Consider the following 17,823-nt stretch of genomic DNA (forward strand, 5'->3'; position numbering starts at 1 on the left):
ATCATGCATTCACCGTTTACAGCAGGCTCGACCGCGGCGTTCAAAGCTCCTTACCACTCCTTCCCGAGGTACTGCAGTCTCTTATAGCAGACTTGAGGAATAAGGTTGTTGCTTCACCGTCAGGTCCGTCAGCGTATGTGATTTTCATTATAATCTCAGTATTCCAAGTATTGCGTATTACAACACTTAATAATGACAGATAATAATTCTTCTCGGCAGTTAACAATTCATTGATCTTCAGTCGGTAGCAGATTCGACTAGATCACGACTTTACTTTACCTAAAAACACAATCGAGATGTCAGAGGATGAGCCTTAAGATTGAGGCGATATAATGCGACAAGTGATTGCTTGTGATAGCAGATTGTATTCAAATCAGGACGACCTCACACACATGACTTACCAACCATTGGAATGGTCCATAATGCGTTAATTTGATTTCAAATTAGTAAAAAAGAAAGTAGATCGTATGTCACTGTTAGCTCAGAGACCACGGAGGGTTGCTTAAGCCAATTAATTAGAAAAGTTTCGTTTTTACGGGCGGGGCGAAATATCAGTTTCCTTTTTCCAAGAGTAGAAAATACGCAACGGTAATATGATAGTACTACGAAAGCAAATTACAGCGTTCATAAAAAGTGGCATTTGGTTCTTCACCTCTCTCCAGTGTTTTCGGCAAAAGTCTGAAGGCTTCGTGCAGAGCACAATCCACCGGCTAAGATCAAACTTAGGAATTACACACGCTGATGAGGCAGAACATTATGACCACCTATCTGATAGTCGGTATGTCACGTATAACGTCGGCGACGCGTAGTAGCTTGGAAGCAGCGAGGCCGTGGTAGGTCGCTATAGGGATTTGGCACCACATCTGCAAATAAAAGTCACGCGATTCCCGTAAATTCCACGTTCAATCACTTCCCAGATGTAGTAGATTGGATACAAATCTGGCGAGTTGGGGGGGGGGGGGGGCAGCACATCAATTGGAACTGTCACTGTGTTCCTCGAACCACTCCATCACTCACCTGGCCTTGTGACACGGCGCACTATTTTGTTGGAAAATACCACTGCCGTCGGGAAACAATATCGTCATAAAGGGTATACGTTTGCAACCATACTCATTGGCCGTCATGATCCCTTGCGCGAGCTCTAGTAGATCCATGGATGCCCACGTTAATGTTCCCCAGAACATAATGAAGCTGCCGCCAGCTTGTCTGCATCCCGCAGTACAGGTGTCAGGGAACTATTCCCCCGGAAGACGACGGATTCGCGTCCTCCCGTCAGCATGATGAAGAAGGTACTGGGATTCATCAGACCATGCAAGGCTCTGCCACTGCACCAACGTCCAGTGCCGATGGTTACTTGCCCATTTCAGTCGTAGTTGCCGACGACGTGGTGTTAATATTGGCACATGCATGGCTCGTCGGCTGCGGAGGTCCATCTTTCGGGGTGTTAGGTGAAGTATGTGTTCATACACAATTGTTCTCTGCCCAACATTAAAGTCTGATGTTAGTTCCGCCACAGTTCGCCACCTGTCATGTTTTCTCAGTCTGCCCAGCCTACGACGTCCGACATCTGTAATGAGGGTTGGCCACTCAACGCCGTTTCGCCACGTGTTGAAGACACTGACCACAGCATTCCTCGGATACTAGACAAGTTGCGCGTTTCCGAAATACTCGTGCTGAGCCTCCGGGCCATCAGAATATGCTTTCGGTCAAACTCGGAAAGATCGCGAGACTTCCCCATTCTGCACACTGTTTGGTATTGCATGTACCGTGCGTGTGTATATGACAAGCAGTCAGTCCCCGCCAGGCGATTCTGTTATTGCCTAGACGGGTTTATATAGATAGCAAGTCGGTTGTCATAACGTTGTGGCTGATCAGTGTATATCTCAGCGCTCTAGCAGCGTCCTAGTTAGTATTTTGGAGAACTGATATTTATATTGTAGCTTTAGATACTGCTGGTTTCATCTGGTAAGTTATTAGAAATTTTTTATTTAATATGAAACATATAATCAGTCTTGATTCCCGTACGTCGTAACACCCGGATATTGCTTCTCTAATTGAAACAGTGTGTGATGTATACCCTTTGTGTAATTGCTACCCGCGAATGTCATCGTGAGGGGAGAATCTTCTTCCGTTCCCGTTCCTCATTTTTTTCCCGAAAAGTAGCGCTAAGTAAGTTTGTAGACAGTACGCCCGAGCGAAAGCTCAAGTAGGGTACACACCTACTAAAGCATTTATTTGCTGTGGTAGTTGACAGTTTCGCCATTAGAAGACGAAAAGAGGTAAGTGGAAGGAGAGAGGAGTGCAGCCACTCTATTGTCCGTTCACCGCTTTGTTGGTCTTCCCTCCACCTGGGTCAGATAGCAGACCTATTTCCGCTACGGAGCTTCCCTGCCTTCGGACCAATGGAGACGAGTTCCCTTCATTTTGTACACAACTTGAGCGAACATCCTCATTTTTTGAGCAGTCATAGCGAGTGGAATTCCCACCAAAGCATTATCACCATTGTAGAAAGAATCTGCCCATAGTTTTTAGTCATTGGGCACTGGGGGAAGTGCAGGGGTAAACATTGCAGTGGACACCAAGGCTTGAGAGGATGTAAGGCGCTAAAGTTACGCAAGGATGAAGAGACTTGCGTAGGACAGACTCTGTTCGTCGTAAGTTTAATACGGATGTAATCGTTGCAGCAAGTATTCCTCCTAGTTTGTTACCTCATTGGACTATACTTCCTGTAAGCCACATATGATTATTACGGTACGCTTGTGTTAGGAGTGTCATAGCTCGCGTATTTTAACCTGCAGTTGCGATGCCCTCACGGCCGCTTTATACAGGCTGTTACAAAAAGGTACGGCCAAACTTCCAGGAAACATTCCTCACACACAAATAAAGAAAAGATGTTATGCATGTGTCCGGAAACGCTTAATTTCCATGTTAGAGCTCATTTTAGTTTCGTCAGTATGTACTGTGCTTCCTCGATTCACCGCCAGTTGGCCCAATTGAAGGAAGGTAATGTTGACTTCGGTGCTTGTGTTGACATGCGACTCATTGCTCTACAGTACTAGCATCAAGCACATCAGTACGTAGCATCAAGAGGTTAGTGTTCATCACGAACGTGGTTTCGCAGTCAGTGCAATGTTTACAAATGGGGAGTTGGCAGATGCCCATTTGATGTACGGATTAGCACGGGGCAATAGCCGTGGCTTGGTACGTTTGTATCGAGACAGATTTCCAGAACGAAGGTGTCCCGACAGGAAGACGTTCGAAGCAATTGATCGGCGTCTTGGGGAGCCCGGAACATTCCAGCCTAATACTCGCAACTGGGGAAGACCTAGAACGACGAGGACATCTGCAATGGACGAGGCAATTCTTTGTGCAGTTGACGATAACCCAAATGTCAGCGTCAGAGGACTTGCTGCTGTAACGTTGACCGCGTCACTGTATGGAGAGTGCTACGGGAGAACCAGTTACGCCATTCCTCAGGGCTGCATCAGCGCATCAGGGATTCCATGCGACGGAAGGTGGATGCATGTATCCTCGCTAACGGAGGACATTTTGAACATTTCCTGTAACAAAGTGTTTGAAGTCACGCTGATACGTTCTGTTGCTGTGTGTTTCCATTCCATGATTAATGTGGTTTGAAGAGAAGTAATAAAATGAGCTCTAACACGGAAAGTAAGCGTTTACGGACCCATGTCCACATAATAGATTTTCTTTCTTTGTGTGTGAGGAATGTTTCCTGAAAGTTTGGCCGTACCTTTTTGTAACACCCTGTATATATAAATTCTCGCAAACGTTAAGCGCCATCTGTTTCTACATATTTTCTAGGTTTCCTGCACCTATGTCGTGCTACAGGACTTGAAGGAACTCCACAAATTATCGCGTCGAACACGAACGACATGATCACACACACACGGGGCAGAGAAAGCAGCTGTCCAATGAAAAATTCATGTGTTAAACATTGTTTACATTAGGGTTCAATCTACGTTGAATAATGTACATCGTGAAGCGCTGTTTTAATGAAGACCCGACCACGTTTAGCACTCGGCCGTTTGTTTGAGAGCTCCATTGTGTCTACTGAAGAAGCACGGTATCCATACTTACACGCATAGAGAGGGCGAGTCTGATAAGAAGCGGGGAACCGTGGAAGGAGCCTTGGAGCAGATCGTCCAGGCGGTCGAGTGCGGCCCGCACGGAACCCTCGCGGTGCGACACGATGCTGAACGCCAAGTCCTCGATTGTGGCCCGCTCGATGATCCAGCCGTTGGTTTCGTTGTCCCAGCCGTTAATCACGTACTCTTGCAGCTGCTCGTCTACCACGCGCACCTTGGACAGCAGCCTGTCGAGCTCAGACAGTTGTAGTTCGAAGCGCAGATGCTGCGGCAGTGTGCGTATTAGCATAGCGGCCTGGCGTGCCGCTTCCGCGCTGTGCATCGCGACGCGGTCCAGCTGGTACTCCACCTGTAACAGTACCGGTGAAAAGGCTCCGTAAATTTTTTTTAAAAAAGTCAATAGACAGGTTGTATTTGTTAGGTGCAATGTTATCGGTGTACAGCCAGCTATACTTGACAGAGCTTAGCATTTATTCTGGAACATATTCTCAGATCGAGTATAATAAATTTCCTAGAGACCGAAAAGCGTATATCCACGAATCGGCACAGTTTCAGAAAGCACATCGCTCGTGCGAAACTCATCTTGCCCTTTTCGCTCATGGTTTCTGCAAACTATGGATGTAACAGTATATTTCTAGATTCCCGAGAAGCATTTCACACGGTAGTCCATTTGTTAACGAGCGTACGGAGTATGTTAGTGGCTTAAAGACTGATTAAGTAATAGAATCCACCATGTTGTCCACTACGGCGAGTTTTCATCGGCGACAACGGTATCGCCAGGAGTTTCCCAAAGACGTGTAATAGGACTGCTATAATTTTCTATTCACACAAATGATCGGACAGGGTAGTCAGCAATCTGCGGTTATTTGATGATGATGCTCGGAAGGTTTCAAAGATGACTGACTGTAGGGTGATACCAGACGCCTTTGACAAAATTTATAATTGGTGTAATGAACTGTAAGTTAATGTGGATGTGCAGGAAAAACAAACCTGTAGATACAGCATTAGTAGTGCACAGCATGATACGGTCAGGTCCTTTAAATATCTGAGTGTAACGTTGTAAAGCGATATGAAATGGAACGAGCATATGAGAATTGTGGTAGGGAAGGCGAATGAATGGTCGACTTAGACTTATTGGGAGAATTGTAGGGAAGCGTACATCATCTATAGAGGAGACAGCATACAGGACGCTTGTACCTATTCTTGAGTACTGCTAGTGTATTTGTGATCCGCACCAAGTCGGATTACAGGAAGACACGGAAGCAATTCAGAGGTTGGCTGCTAAATTTGTTACCGGTGGGTTCGATCGACACTCAAGTGTTATGGAGATGCTTCGAGAACTCAAATGCGAGTCCCTGGAGGAAACACTATTGAGAAAATTTGGAGAACCAGGCATTTGAACCTGACTGCAGAACGATCCTACTGCAGCATACATTTCGCGTAAGAACCGCGAGGATACGATAAATTAGGGCTCGTGCGGAGGCATGTAGACAATCGTTATTCCCTCGCTCAGTCTGCAATTCAACTGGAAAGGAAACGACTAATAGTGGTACAGAGAGCCGTCAGCTGAGCAGCGTCAGTGGATTGCGGAATATGTAGATTTATCTACCCATCACGTGGCGCTCAAGAAAGAACTGAGATTGGCTGGCGGTTGGTTCCTATCACACCACTCACTCAAACGCTAGTTATGAAGTTATTTATATCGTCGTGTACACACACTTTTTAAATAAAGTTTTACTTTTTTGCATTCTGAGCATGGTAAAAATTATATATTTTTAATAAGGTGCATTTCGCTTTATTAATAAAGCTTCCTCAGCTGTGATTGGGGTTTCCTGTATTCCTCAAGTTGCCATCGGGGACGGTTTAAGGCCCAAGTGACACGAGATGCCGCTTGACGACACCACGTTTGAATGGGCGCCAGCACAAGCAGTAGCGAGAACTGACACTGGCCTTTCCTGCAAATTACTCTATAAGGACTAAAATAATCATCAATAATATAACAACATGATAATAGGTGTCCCATTTCCAGTATCTAGGATGTGACATAAATAAGAAAATGAATACCTATCAACGTATGTGGCGTGAAAAGAAAACTGAAGGGCAAAACTAGAGGAGAGACCCAGATGAAATTTGATAGTCATGACACTACCCTCAGTACTAAATGGAGTAGAAAGTTGGACATTTAAGATTAGAAGACTTAACACAACTTGAAGCATCATAAATGACTTTCCTTAGATCAGAGAAAAGCTTACAGAATAAGAAGTGAAGAAATAAGGAAACCCCTAGTGGTGTAGCCATCGACTGAAAAAGTAATCCCACGAAAGATGATTGGAAAGAGTATGTATTCTGTATGTCAGCTCAGAGAATCCCTCGACAAGCAATGGAATACATCCATAATTGTGGGAATGCCAAAGAAGATATGGTGAGGCCGAAAGAGGCCCAAGCCCTAATTCTAGATTAGCACAAGAAAAAGGAGGAGGAGGACTGGCATGAGTGAATGTGTACTTGGGAAAACAGGAGAGAGTGGGCATCAAATGATGAGTCGCTTGTGTGGAAAAGCTGATGATGAATAAATAGATAAACCAGTTGTCATTAAAATATGTGGAGAAAAATAGTAAACGCAGATCAGGATGCTTTACGTTTAGTTTGGGAAACATAATCTAATACCTGTAACCGTTTCTGCGATGTTATGGTAGTGATGTAAAATGCCTGGGCTTTTGTAAGTTGAGGCAAGTGCCCAGGATAAATGCTTGATAGTGGTACAGAGAGCCTCAAACTTCATAAGTGATGGGCATTTGTGCATTTTAAAGATTAATTGATAAATTGCGCTTATAAAAAATTTGGAACTGATATTCTGTATTGGAAAAGGCGCTTTGCAACACTACTTGTATAGTGGTTGGGTAACCAAGTTGAAAAAGTTGCTTTAGAGTTAGGGAGGTGTTAATAGGGGAAATAAACTGGACTGTAAGCATAACTATACATTTTAATGAGGCCAATTCTTGGGGAGCACATAGTAAAAAAAACTCAAGTTTAAAAGTAATTATTGAAATGAAGTATAGTTTATATTAAGTAGGTAGCCTGTAGGTAGTATTTTTATTTACTACTGCAAAAATACTAAAAAAGATTATCCATTATGATTTTAATTAGTGACGAGTCACGTGCAGATTCAAATTCCACAAGTACAAGAATAGCAATTTTCTAGGAATTGACTAGTTATTGGAATCGAACATTTCCAGTGTCTTGGGCATCGATTCTTTGTTATTTAATCTTTTTTATGTTAGTCTTCTTCACAACAGTGCAGTCATATGAAAGGAAGATAAAGAAAGGAGCAGAAAAGAAAATATAGGTTGTCTCAAATGTCACTACATCTGACAATAAAGATTCCCCCTCTCCTCCCCGAAACAGTTTAACATTTAACTATACATTTATTGTCAAAAAAAACACTTGCCGTCTGTTTAGGACAGTGTTATTCTCTTTATTCCGACTTTTCAAAGCACAGCTGCGTTCGCAGTGTGTTTGAGGGGGGGGGGGGGGGGGGGGAGTGGGAGGGAGAAGAAGAAAAGAGTAGAACTGGTAAAAATGAAAAGGGCATTGTAAAGTATAAGCAGCTGTCAAGGACATGCGCCCTTCTTTGGTACAGCCAGTTGGAATGTTAGTTGAAGAAGAAGAAGAAGGAAAAAAAAGCTTCGCACTTCTTTCCTTTCGTTCTTAGTAATAAAGGCAATCAGACATTTATATTTAAATGTAAATATTTACTAACTTCTAACATTGTTAAATTATACATTCTAGCAGTAAAAACTTTAAAAGTACTTTTTTAAACTGCTTTGGACAAATGGCCATTTATAAATGTCCTGCCTACTGGGCATTTACCCGGCCCATGTCACTAGTTATCGTCTCCTAAATATTTTGTTCTTCATGTAAGATTCCTGTTTCGTGCGTTATAGTCCGTTCATGAAGAGATGTGGATGACGACATAAGACGCATTTCTGACACTATTTTGTTCAATTTCCATTAACGTATACCGTAAACGTATATGGAGGTGGTGTGAGGAGGAGAGCAACAGTAATAACAGCATATAGTTTAAAAGGAAGGATATCAGAATTTAATATCCTGTCGACATCCTGGTCATTAGACAAGGATAGAGCAGGAACTCAGGCTTGGCCTTGACAAAGCAAGCGTTCCGAGTTCCTCCTTAACTGTTTATAGAAAACACGAAAAAATCCAAATTCGAGTGGCTGAGCGATGATTTGATCTGGCACTGGGTGTTTGAAGCAGGGAGACTAAATCTGTAAAGAGGACAGTATTTAGGTGCTCTCCAGGCTTACGTTTAGAAAGTAATCCGTTGGAACGCGGCTTCGTTATTGAAATGTTGTGTTGTGTGTGAATTACATGTTTGGTGCCGTTTGAGGGAGTGTAGGAAATACTGATGAGACCGACGCCAAACTGAAGGAACAATGTGTGCTTATTCCGGAACGACCAATTTTGTTGGAAGCGAACGAAAGCATTAATAGTTTTTTTATGGCGTATTGTACAGGTATTCTCCTGTGCTGTGTCTCATTCCTCTGTAGAGGCATTGCTGCTGGCATATGCTTAGAACATCTCAATGTTGAAGGATGGGCAGAAGCAACCACTGCAGGCTATTTCTGTAAAGTATACTTATTTATTTAATAGTATGGCTAGGGCCCCCCGTCGGACAGACCGTTCGCCGGGTGCCGGTCTTTCAGTTTGACGCCACTACGGTGACACGCTGTCGATGAGGATAGTACAACACCCAGTCCCTGGGCGGAGAAAATTCCCCGACCCAGCCGGGAATCGAACCCGGGCCCAGATGATTGACAATCAATCACGCTGACCATTCATCTACGGGGGGCGGACTAAGGTATACTAACAACAACTTATGACTAGAGCTAATGTACTGTTAATATTGAGAGGTACTTTGTCTTTATGTATATTTTGGATAAACAGCTACTTCTAAAAGATCTTGTGTTTGCTTCGCTTCAAACAGAGCATTTATCTAACTTTAATCAGAACTGTTTATCAGCTGTCTACATACAGGCAATGTCAAGACCCGTTCCATATAAACATTTACATTCATGGGTACAAATATTCTTCTAAGTAAATGGCTTGCCCCAGCATGTTCAGCTCTTGCTGTATGGACAGACATTAACTGTTTATAATAATGACCACAACATTGTCTTCATAGCACCTACACATATCAGACCTCTTCGAATTGATTTCCTTGATATTTTCGGCAGCAAATGGGTCTTATAAAAATCAAGTCTCAGTCCAACTCTTAAGTTATATTCTGCTTTATACCAATGAATCAAGCCAAATTTTCATGGATACCTTATATGGCCAGAATCATCTCTCAGCTCCATGGAAACCATGGGTCTGTAGACAAAACACTGATTTCACGACTGTCTCTGGAAACAAAAATCCTTACTGCATTATTGTTGGAAGTGATCGTGTCAAGAAGAGAGTACTCGGTTGCACACGTAGTTTAAATTGATAATTACGTGCGTCATTCGCGAACCTCAATGAAAATCCCAGGACGCATTTCTTTTTGCTGTGGTAACGTTTTTATAAGAATTCTTCAAGGATTTTAAAGAAATAGACATGAAAAAAACAGCAGTATCCTTTGTCTTCATTTAAAGTTGATTTTGAGCCATTTCCGTTAACGGCGCAGTTTATTCTTATAGCAACGTCTTTTATAGTGACACAGTAGTGTATTTATTAAACTGCCCAGCCTGTTGTCCTATCAACGAAGTGTTACACAAGGGCATACATGAACCTTAAAGTACAAACCACAATTTCAGTTTGGCAAACATTTTATTTTTAAACAAGAACTATTACATGCCACATGTTCTTATTGTGTATTTAAAATTTTTGATTTGTTATAAGATGGCATCTGGAAGATGGTAACTATCGTTAGCCAGATGAAAGCTTAGTGGTTTCCATCTTTCTTTAACTCTCGTTGTCTCCTAACATCAGGAGAAGAGATTCAGAGTAAGGTACTGTGTCAAATCCTAACTATGTTTGTACATCATTCTATATTAATAAATGGCAAGTCGTTTGCTTCCTCATTTAACTGTTCATATTTTTAGTCGACGCCTACATAAAGAATCCAACAAAAGCTTATCTTTCTTAAAACTGGTTTTAAAAAAGCTTTGATTAACCGATCTACTTAATTGAAATACACATTGTGACGTATTCGCTGAGGGCAATCATACCCCATTTGTATTTTTGGCGCATGAGTGAGTACTTTCCAAAGTGAATTCGGAACTCTCCCAAAGGGCCTAAAATATTCTGAACGGTTCGGGATAGTCATTAGCATGTCAAATTGATTCGAGTAACATTTATGAAAAATAGACCAGATATCAATTTCTGCATAGAAAAAGATACGCGTACAGTAGTACTCATAGTGAAGTGTATGCCTGAAGCAGCAATGGTGCATTGTTCCAACTAAGTATGGCAGATGAACAGATGTGCCGAACTAGGAGAAATGTGTGCAGACAATACAGTTTTATTGAAAAACGAAGGAAGGAAGAGTGGGTCTAATGTTTCGTTTACATGGAGGCCATTGCAGGTGGAGAACAAGCTCGGATTATGTCAGTGATGGAGAAGGACGTTGGCCGTGCTCTTGAAATGAAATGAACCACTACTCCACTCGATAGTTTGATTGAAAGCGATATACTTGACAGCCAAGTTGCCGAAGTGTCGGCAGGTTTAAAGGTTTGCGCCGACAATGAGCAACACATAATGTTGACCAACTACGATATAGGTAATATAAATCTCGAACCAGAAAGGAATCTTACCTGTTTCAAGCGGCCCATGAGCTCCCTCTCTTCCTTATTGGCCTTTATTGGCATGCTAGGGCCATCTTCCTCGCCGTTGTTGGCTTCAGCCACGTGGATCACGTTGGGCAGCGTTTTGGTGAGGACGATCACCAATTCGTTGATGTCGTGGAAGTTGATGCTGCTTGTGGGCCGCAGCGCAGCCAGCAACACAGGCAGCCACAGCAGCTGACGCATATTGCGCGTCACTTACAGTAGAATGGGGCAGCCTGCAACAAAACCGCTGTGTTTAGTGGGACATCTTCCGTCCCACTGTTGCCACATACCTGCCGCGAATTGGCATAAGAGCTGGTAGAGCGCGAAGCCCAACTACTTAATCGGGTTATACCAATATCACCTACGGAAAGCGATGTCCACAACCTGCGTTCAATACTCACTAGACTAAAGGGCCATTAGCAATACACCATACAAAATAAGCACCATAGACCTTGTATAAATCTGCTTTAATCAGCAATAGTCAGGCTGAATTCTTCAAACCCCGGAGAACGAAAGATTAGCAGAGGTTTTTTTGTGTGTGTGTGTGTGTGTGGTGTTTTTTCAAGCAACTAAATTTCTCTATCGTTAGTTTTTAGTAAGTATGCAAAATGAGGAAATATATCGTGCAGGTTGAAAAATACTGTTTTTTTTGTTGTTGTGGTGGTGGGGGGGTTAAGGCCAACCCACACTGGACCTCCACACCGTATCATGCGGCAGTGCCTAGCACTGAATGGCGAAACTGAGATTATGCAGGATCGCCGTTGTAGAACACATGATATTCCCCGAAAGTGATAATATACTCTCAGCTTTAAGGCGTCAGTAACAGTAATAGAATTTATGAATGGTTGGTCTTGACAAAGTTATATGTCAAAGTTTATGTACTGATGTGAACAGAATCGTCCTTATGCTTTATCCATTCGTCCAAAGTTAATTTTTCGCCAGTAAAACTATTTTATTGTTAAAGCAGTTTCATTAAAAACTGAAAAACTTTATTAGATATCTGTGTCCTTATTTGTGCACGTTGCGGGCATTTTCAGTTTTTATATGTTTTAAAATAATTTTTACCTTTCAGTTATGTGGTCTCTCTCGTGAGAGCGCACTACAGAATATAATATAAAGACATTATGCAACAGCCGCGCTCGCACTACATCATGAAAGCAAAGAATACAGTCAATAAAAAGGGAGACGACACAAAATTCACTACTGCAACAAGACTATGTCAACGACCTTGCCGCAGTGGTAACACCGGTTCCCGTCAGATAACCGTAGTTAAACGCTTTCGGGTTGGGTTAGCACCTTGATGGATGACCATCCGGTCTACAGAGCGCTGTTGGCAAGCGGGGTGCACTAAGCCCATGTGAGGCAAAATGAGAAGTAGCGGCTCCGGTCTCGGAAACTGACATACGGCCGGGGGGAGCGGTGTGCTGACCACATGCCCCTCCGTATCCGCATCTAGAGACGCCTGCGATCTGAGGATTACATACACGGCGGCCGGTCGGTACCGTTGGGACTTCATGGCCTGTTCGGGCGGAGTTTAGTTTTAGTAACAAGACTATCTGCGACAATAGGAAGTTAACATGTTAGCAGACGACGCAAAAGTTCTGTCGGCAGTTGGTGTGAATTCCACTATTTGAAATACGAGAGCCGGAAGTTTAATAGTGGCATATATTTATTTACGTCTTATACAAGCCAGATACATGTTTGAAAGTTCTACTGTCCTTTGAAGTAGTCACCAGCTTTGTGTATAACCCTTTCCAGCTAGGTGAAGCTCGTCGGATAGATACCCTTAGCAGCTCCAGTTGTGTTGTTTGTACCAGTAAAATGATCTATTACCCGACGAATCTCTGTAACAGTTTTGAAGCGAATACGATGAAGCGCTTCCTTCATCTTGGGAATCGAGTTGAAGCCACAAGGGCATACGTCCGGAGTGTGGTGGTTGGTACAGTAGTTCCCAGCCCTGTCGATCGAGCAAATCAAGACACAATTTGTGCCATATGCGCCTGAACATTGTTCTGAAAAATGATGGGCGGGGCCTGCAGAAAAGTGTCGCCGTTTCTTTCTGTAAGCTGTTCATTTTTGGAAGAGGCCTGCAACCAGCTTGGAGAAATAAGTGGCGAAGTTTCCTTCAGACCATCATTTTACAGGACAATGTTCGGACGCATAGGGCGTAATTTGTGACAGATTTATCGATCGTCGAGGCCGGGAAGTGCTTACCACCTTCCACACTCCCCGGACGTAAGCCCTTGTGAATTCAACACGATTCCTATGACGAAGGAAGCGCTTCATGGCATTCGCTTCAGAACTGTTACAGAGATTCATCGGGCAATAGACCACTCTATACGAACTAGCGCTGCCAAGGGTATCCCGAGACTTCCACATTGCCGAGTACTTCGAAGGACAGTAAAACTTTGAGACACACATCAATTTTGCTTAAGTTGTAAATAAATAGTGTCCACTATCATTTATCATATTTTCTTGGGCCTTTGTCCCACTTTAACGCGGAGTCTGCCCTGTTACTATGGATTTGGCAAAGTTAGTTGCAGATGGTGGCCGGATGCCCTTGCTGTGTCAAAGAAGTTCCACGTATCCCCCTTAAATGTTAAGCCGCCTTTACACCGAAACAAATATAAGAGAATAAGCAACAGCGAACGAGAATTTTCCTGTGTAAACGCTAGCCGCGCCTGAGTGACCTAGCCCGCGCCTGAGTGACCTTACTGCTGTCGTGTTCGGTTCGCTTTTCACTTTGTGTTCCGCTTGTTCTTTTGGCACTTTGTCTGCTTCTGTTATTGTCGACGTGAGGCGTGAACGATAGATATATGTAGCAAACAGAAAGAAAAGATAAATTATTTTAATTCTTTCTATTAAAAAGAAAACATTTTCCTGAAAGTAAACAAAAGGAGGATATTGTGATTACAATTTTAAAAAAATATACGGTAAACCTTATCATTCTCGTTGCTTACATTCTTGGTCTCTGTAATTATATTGCTCATGTATCACTGTTATGTTAGAGAGATCTTTTTATGATGTACAAAAATGATTATCCGGAATCACACTATCTGTCGTCTAATAAACTATAAGCAAATTTTATCGAGTACCCTATGTGGCAGGTCGATTGTACAGTGACAGGTCATATGTACATTTCGCGAGTAATATTTTTGGCATTACCTTCCTCTTACTCCCTTTAATAAAATCCTTGAAGTTCTCCGCACATGTCATTGCAGACATCAAAAACTCTGGTAGATAGCAGCTCATGAAATGCGAAAGAATCACTAACATAAATTTCTCCTGTTGCTAATAACTAGAGTGTAAGTGATAGCATTTCTTCGGGTAATGTTGGTGATCAGTGATCTCCTCAGTCATAATGAGAAGGTTGTGAAAAGCGTGAACCGACATAACGTACAAAGTTTTGGACTAATGCTGAGGAAAGCTGAAGCTGCAGTTAAGTGTAAGAATATGTACTCTACACACTTCATATTTACATAGAAATTAATTCACCTGAATTCTTCCTTCCCCCCGTTATTGTGCTTGCTTTGTCAAAAATTAGTGCGCTTGCCTTGCGAAATACAAGTAATACTCTCTGAATATCAAAGTTTTGCGCATCGCGGCTCTAAGTACGTAGTGTCTATCCCATTCGTTCCGGTGTAAAGAGAGCTCTACAGTTCATAATTGCTTATAGGGGTAAAAAGGTTCAAGAAGCAGACATTTAAGTCTTTGGAACTCGTATTGCTTCCTTATGCCACAAGGCAGTGGAGTGAAAGAAACGAACATAAAATGACGAACAAGGCATTGGGAAAAAAGGGAATGCAGAACTGCTAAGAAAAAAACGAAAGCAGTTTTCGCGTATTGAACGGGATGACACGAGCCAGCCTTGGATCAGTAAACGAAGCAGAGCTCGCGCAGACTTCCACATATCAATAGCTTTGACCTTCAACCTGGTTGTCACTTATCGACAGGCCATTATTTTGACCTCGATATAGTATGTTATTCCGCAGACAGAAAATCTTCAGCATGCTGGTCGAGGTCGTGTGTCATCACGAGACAGTGTTTACGCAGGGTCTCCGTCCTTAAAGTATCGAATGTTTGATCTGTATCAGATCGACGTAACGAAAACTCACTCGAGATTTTGGTTAATAAATTTGTATTGCCTTTCTTAGAGTTTTTTAATTTTTTTTTTACATTGGCTTTTGGTCTGTGATTTCGAACTTCGTTTTCCATATTATCCAAACTATCAAATTAAGTTGTTGCAGTGTTTTGTTTAGAGCCTCCAACAAGAATTTTATGTTTCAAATTGTTCATTATTGACTTTTCGCATCTTCTCATCAGTTTCAGGAAATGGCATTGACCCACTATAACAACGAAGCTAACAGCGAAGCGAAATTACCGTGAGTTCCTCATCCTCCTGCTCTTCTTGTGTGTCGGAAACAAGTTTCACGTTAGCGCGCGTGTTCATTGCCTCCCTTCTCCAATTTATGCAATCCAGTACTTGTTTTCCTCATTCTCATCCAAATCTGCATTCCGTTGCTTCAAGCAAATTTTTTCGTTCATATAGTTTCCCAGCTACATATCCAGAAATTAACGCACTGTATTCGGACATCACTCGTTAAGTTACCCATTAACTTGACTGTCTCCAAACGCTTCATTGCTAACCCACTGTTTCATTCATTCTTTTGATAGTATTTTATTTTATTGCGTGATTTCCACGGAAACTTGTATTCTGACTTCTGCAGATTTCTCGTGTAATTAGATACAGCGATTTTTCGATTGCAACTGATATATAGTCAGATATTGTCATTGTTGATATATTGTCAAGTCATTTATTTGTGGGAAATGGACAAACGAAAATTCGTAATTGGGCTGTTTGTGTATCCGGACAAATGCCAAGACCCGTTTCTTGAGGCTCTCCAACTGATTATCTCAGAATCCAAATCTGAAGATCCGTATTTCAAAATTCAGTTGATCCTAGAATTTTATGTCACTTTTCCCTCAATAAATACAAATTGTAAGTACTTTGTATTATTATTTTATTATAAACTTTCAGGAGCTTTAAGGAATTAAAAGATAGAAAGACTAACATGACCACAAAAGAAAATAATCACATTTAGTATCTAAGTTCTTTGTTGACTAATCAGTATACGCGAACTTTAATAACTACAAAATTTGGCCACAATATTATCCCCTTGGCCACTGAATCCCCATTGTCATTTATTGTATCAATTACTTCACAGAAACAGATTCGTATTTGTCCATCGAAAATGAAAACTTATAGGACCGTCTTGTGTACACTGGATGGGAGATGTTGCCTTAAGCCGTTGAAACAAGTAACACGGAGAGTTTACCGTACTCGTAAGCAAATGTCACTGAGAAATCACAAGTGGCGAACTACTGGCAATCTGTGGGCGCATAACGACCCCCCCCCCCCCCCCCCCCCCAAACCCACAACAGTGACGATTGCATCCAACACTTTAATGACCGCCGCATGAAACATTGATGATTAAAAAAACTCTATGAAAAATCAAAGATTAATTATTTTGCAGCAACGAATGTCTGTAAAGCCGGGTTCACACACGCAACGGAAGTATCGCCACAAGTCAAGTCATTCTGGAGTGGCGCTGTGAGCTACCGTTCACACAGGACGCCACAAATTCTTCGTAATTGCTCAGTTTGCAAAATGGCGTCACCTATCTCAGCTGATTAAACGGCTGTACATATTACTAAATATTATGTTTTGGAAACTTAATAAATGTAAAATATTACTTACCAAAGTGTTTCTCGTCTCGACTACATGTTTTAAGAACCGGTCTGCACCTTCAAACCAAACAAGGTTCCGTTTATAAATACCGTCTATAGACGCACCACTCTTAAGTGACTTCAGTACCTTTTTATGTTCATTCATGTAAGCATTTCGAATGCTTCGAATTTTTAATTTTGTTGTAGCTACAGCAATTCCAGGTACATATTCACGCATAGTGTTTACTATTTCAATTAATGCAGCTTCTCTCAAATTTCTGTCTTTGTATGATTCGCTTATGTGGTTTCAAAGGCATTCTCGTTCTTGATACACCTCCAGGGATCTCATAATTGTCGCTGTTGACAACTTTTTCGACATATTAATAGCAAACGCACAAACAAAAGCTCTATCTGCGAACGAATACGCACTAGAAAGATGTGAATCCAGCCGCGAGGTAGCAATCGAATGATGTTATTCGATTGTGGAGAAGGCAAAATGGCGCAACAAAGTAGAACCAAGTTCAACTTTTTCTGGCGTGACAAAAGTTGTGCTTCTTAAATGGCGCCACCGAAAACTAGGAGTTCACACATGCAACTACAAAGCAACTGCAGTTCGCCATTCGCAGTGGCGATACTTTTGTTGCCTGTGTGAACCCGGCTTAAGCAACTGCTGTCCTTAGGCTCCACATAAATGTAGCCATCGGGTGCCCAGCACCCGTTTTTACTGCCGATATGACCACTGATCTTAACACACAGTAGTTAGCATCCACGAACTAGGATGAGTGGTATCATCCACTTCTTGACAGGGATTCGCCATGTTTTCATCCATCCATCCATCCATCCATCCATCCATCCATCCATCCATCCATCCATCCATCCATCCATCAAGAAAGTCCCGCCATAAAAGCAGGTTCTGGGATTGATGTGCATATTTGTCAAATTGGATATATTGCATTTGCAACTTAATACTTGCCGCGGAACTGAAATCCCTCCCGTTTTCGGTGTTGAAAAAGAAGTTACCAGTGTAGTTACATTCAAAGCTAGTTTAGTCTACCTTCAAGGCAATTTCGAATGACGTTTTAAAACATCTATTAAAGTTAATGTGGGTACAGAAAGAAGTTAAGAATATTTTCTCCCCCACACTTTGAAATATCGCTATG

At 42.2% G+C, this 17,823-nt stretch overlaps 2 protein-coding genes across 3 annotated transcripts in view; one reads left to right on the forward strand and one right to left on the reverse strand.

Annotated features, from left to right (window-relative positions):
- The window catches only part of LOC126355628 (E3 ubiquitin-protein ligase Ubr3), a 259,907-nt gene that overhangs the window by 106,655 nt on the left and 135,429 nt on the right, over nucleotides 1-17,823 (forward strand). The gene's annotated exons all lie outside the window — the stretch shown is intronic.
- Nucleotides 1-17,823, reverse strand: part of LOC126355629 (uncharacterized) — a 33,808-nt gene that overhangs the window by 14,713 nt on the left and 1,272 nt on the right. The window contains exons 2-3 of the mRNA XM_050005993.1: nucleotides 10,922-11,169; nucleotides 4,099-4,455 (exon numbers count right to left, since the gene is read on the reverse strand). Coding sequence (XP_049861950.1) covers nucleotides 4,099-4,455; nucleotides 10,922-11,137 — 573 coding nt within the window. The 5' untranslated portion in view covers nucleotides 11,138-11,169. The remainder of the gene's footprint in view (nucleotides 1-4,098; nucleotides 4,456-10,921; nucleotides 11,170-17,823) is intronic.

Source organism: Schistocerca gregaria, chromosome 3, assembly GCF_023897955.1.
Source record: "Schistocerca gregaria isolate iqSchGreg1 chromosome 3, iqSchGreg1.2, whole genome shotgun sequence".
Lineage (NCBI taxonomy): Eukaryota > Metazoa > Arthropoda > Insecta > Orthoptera > Acrididae > Schistocerca > Schistocerca gregaria.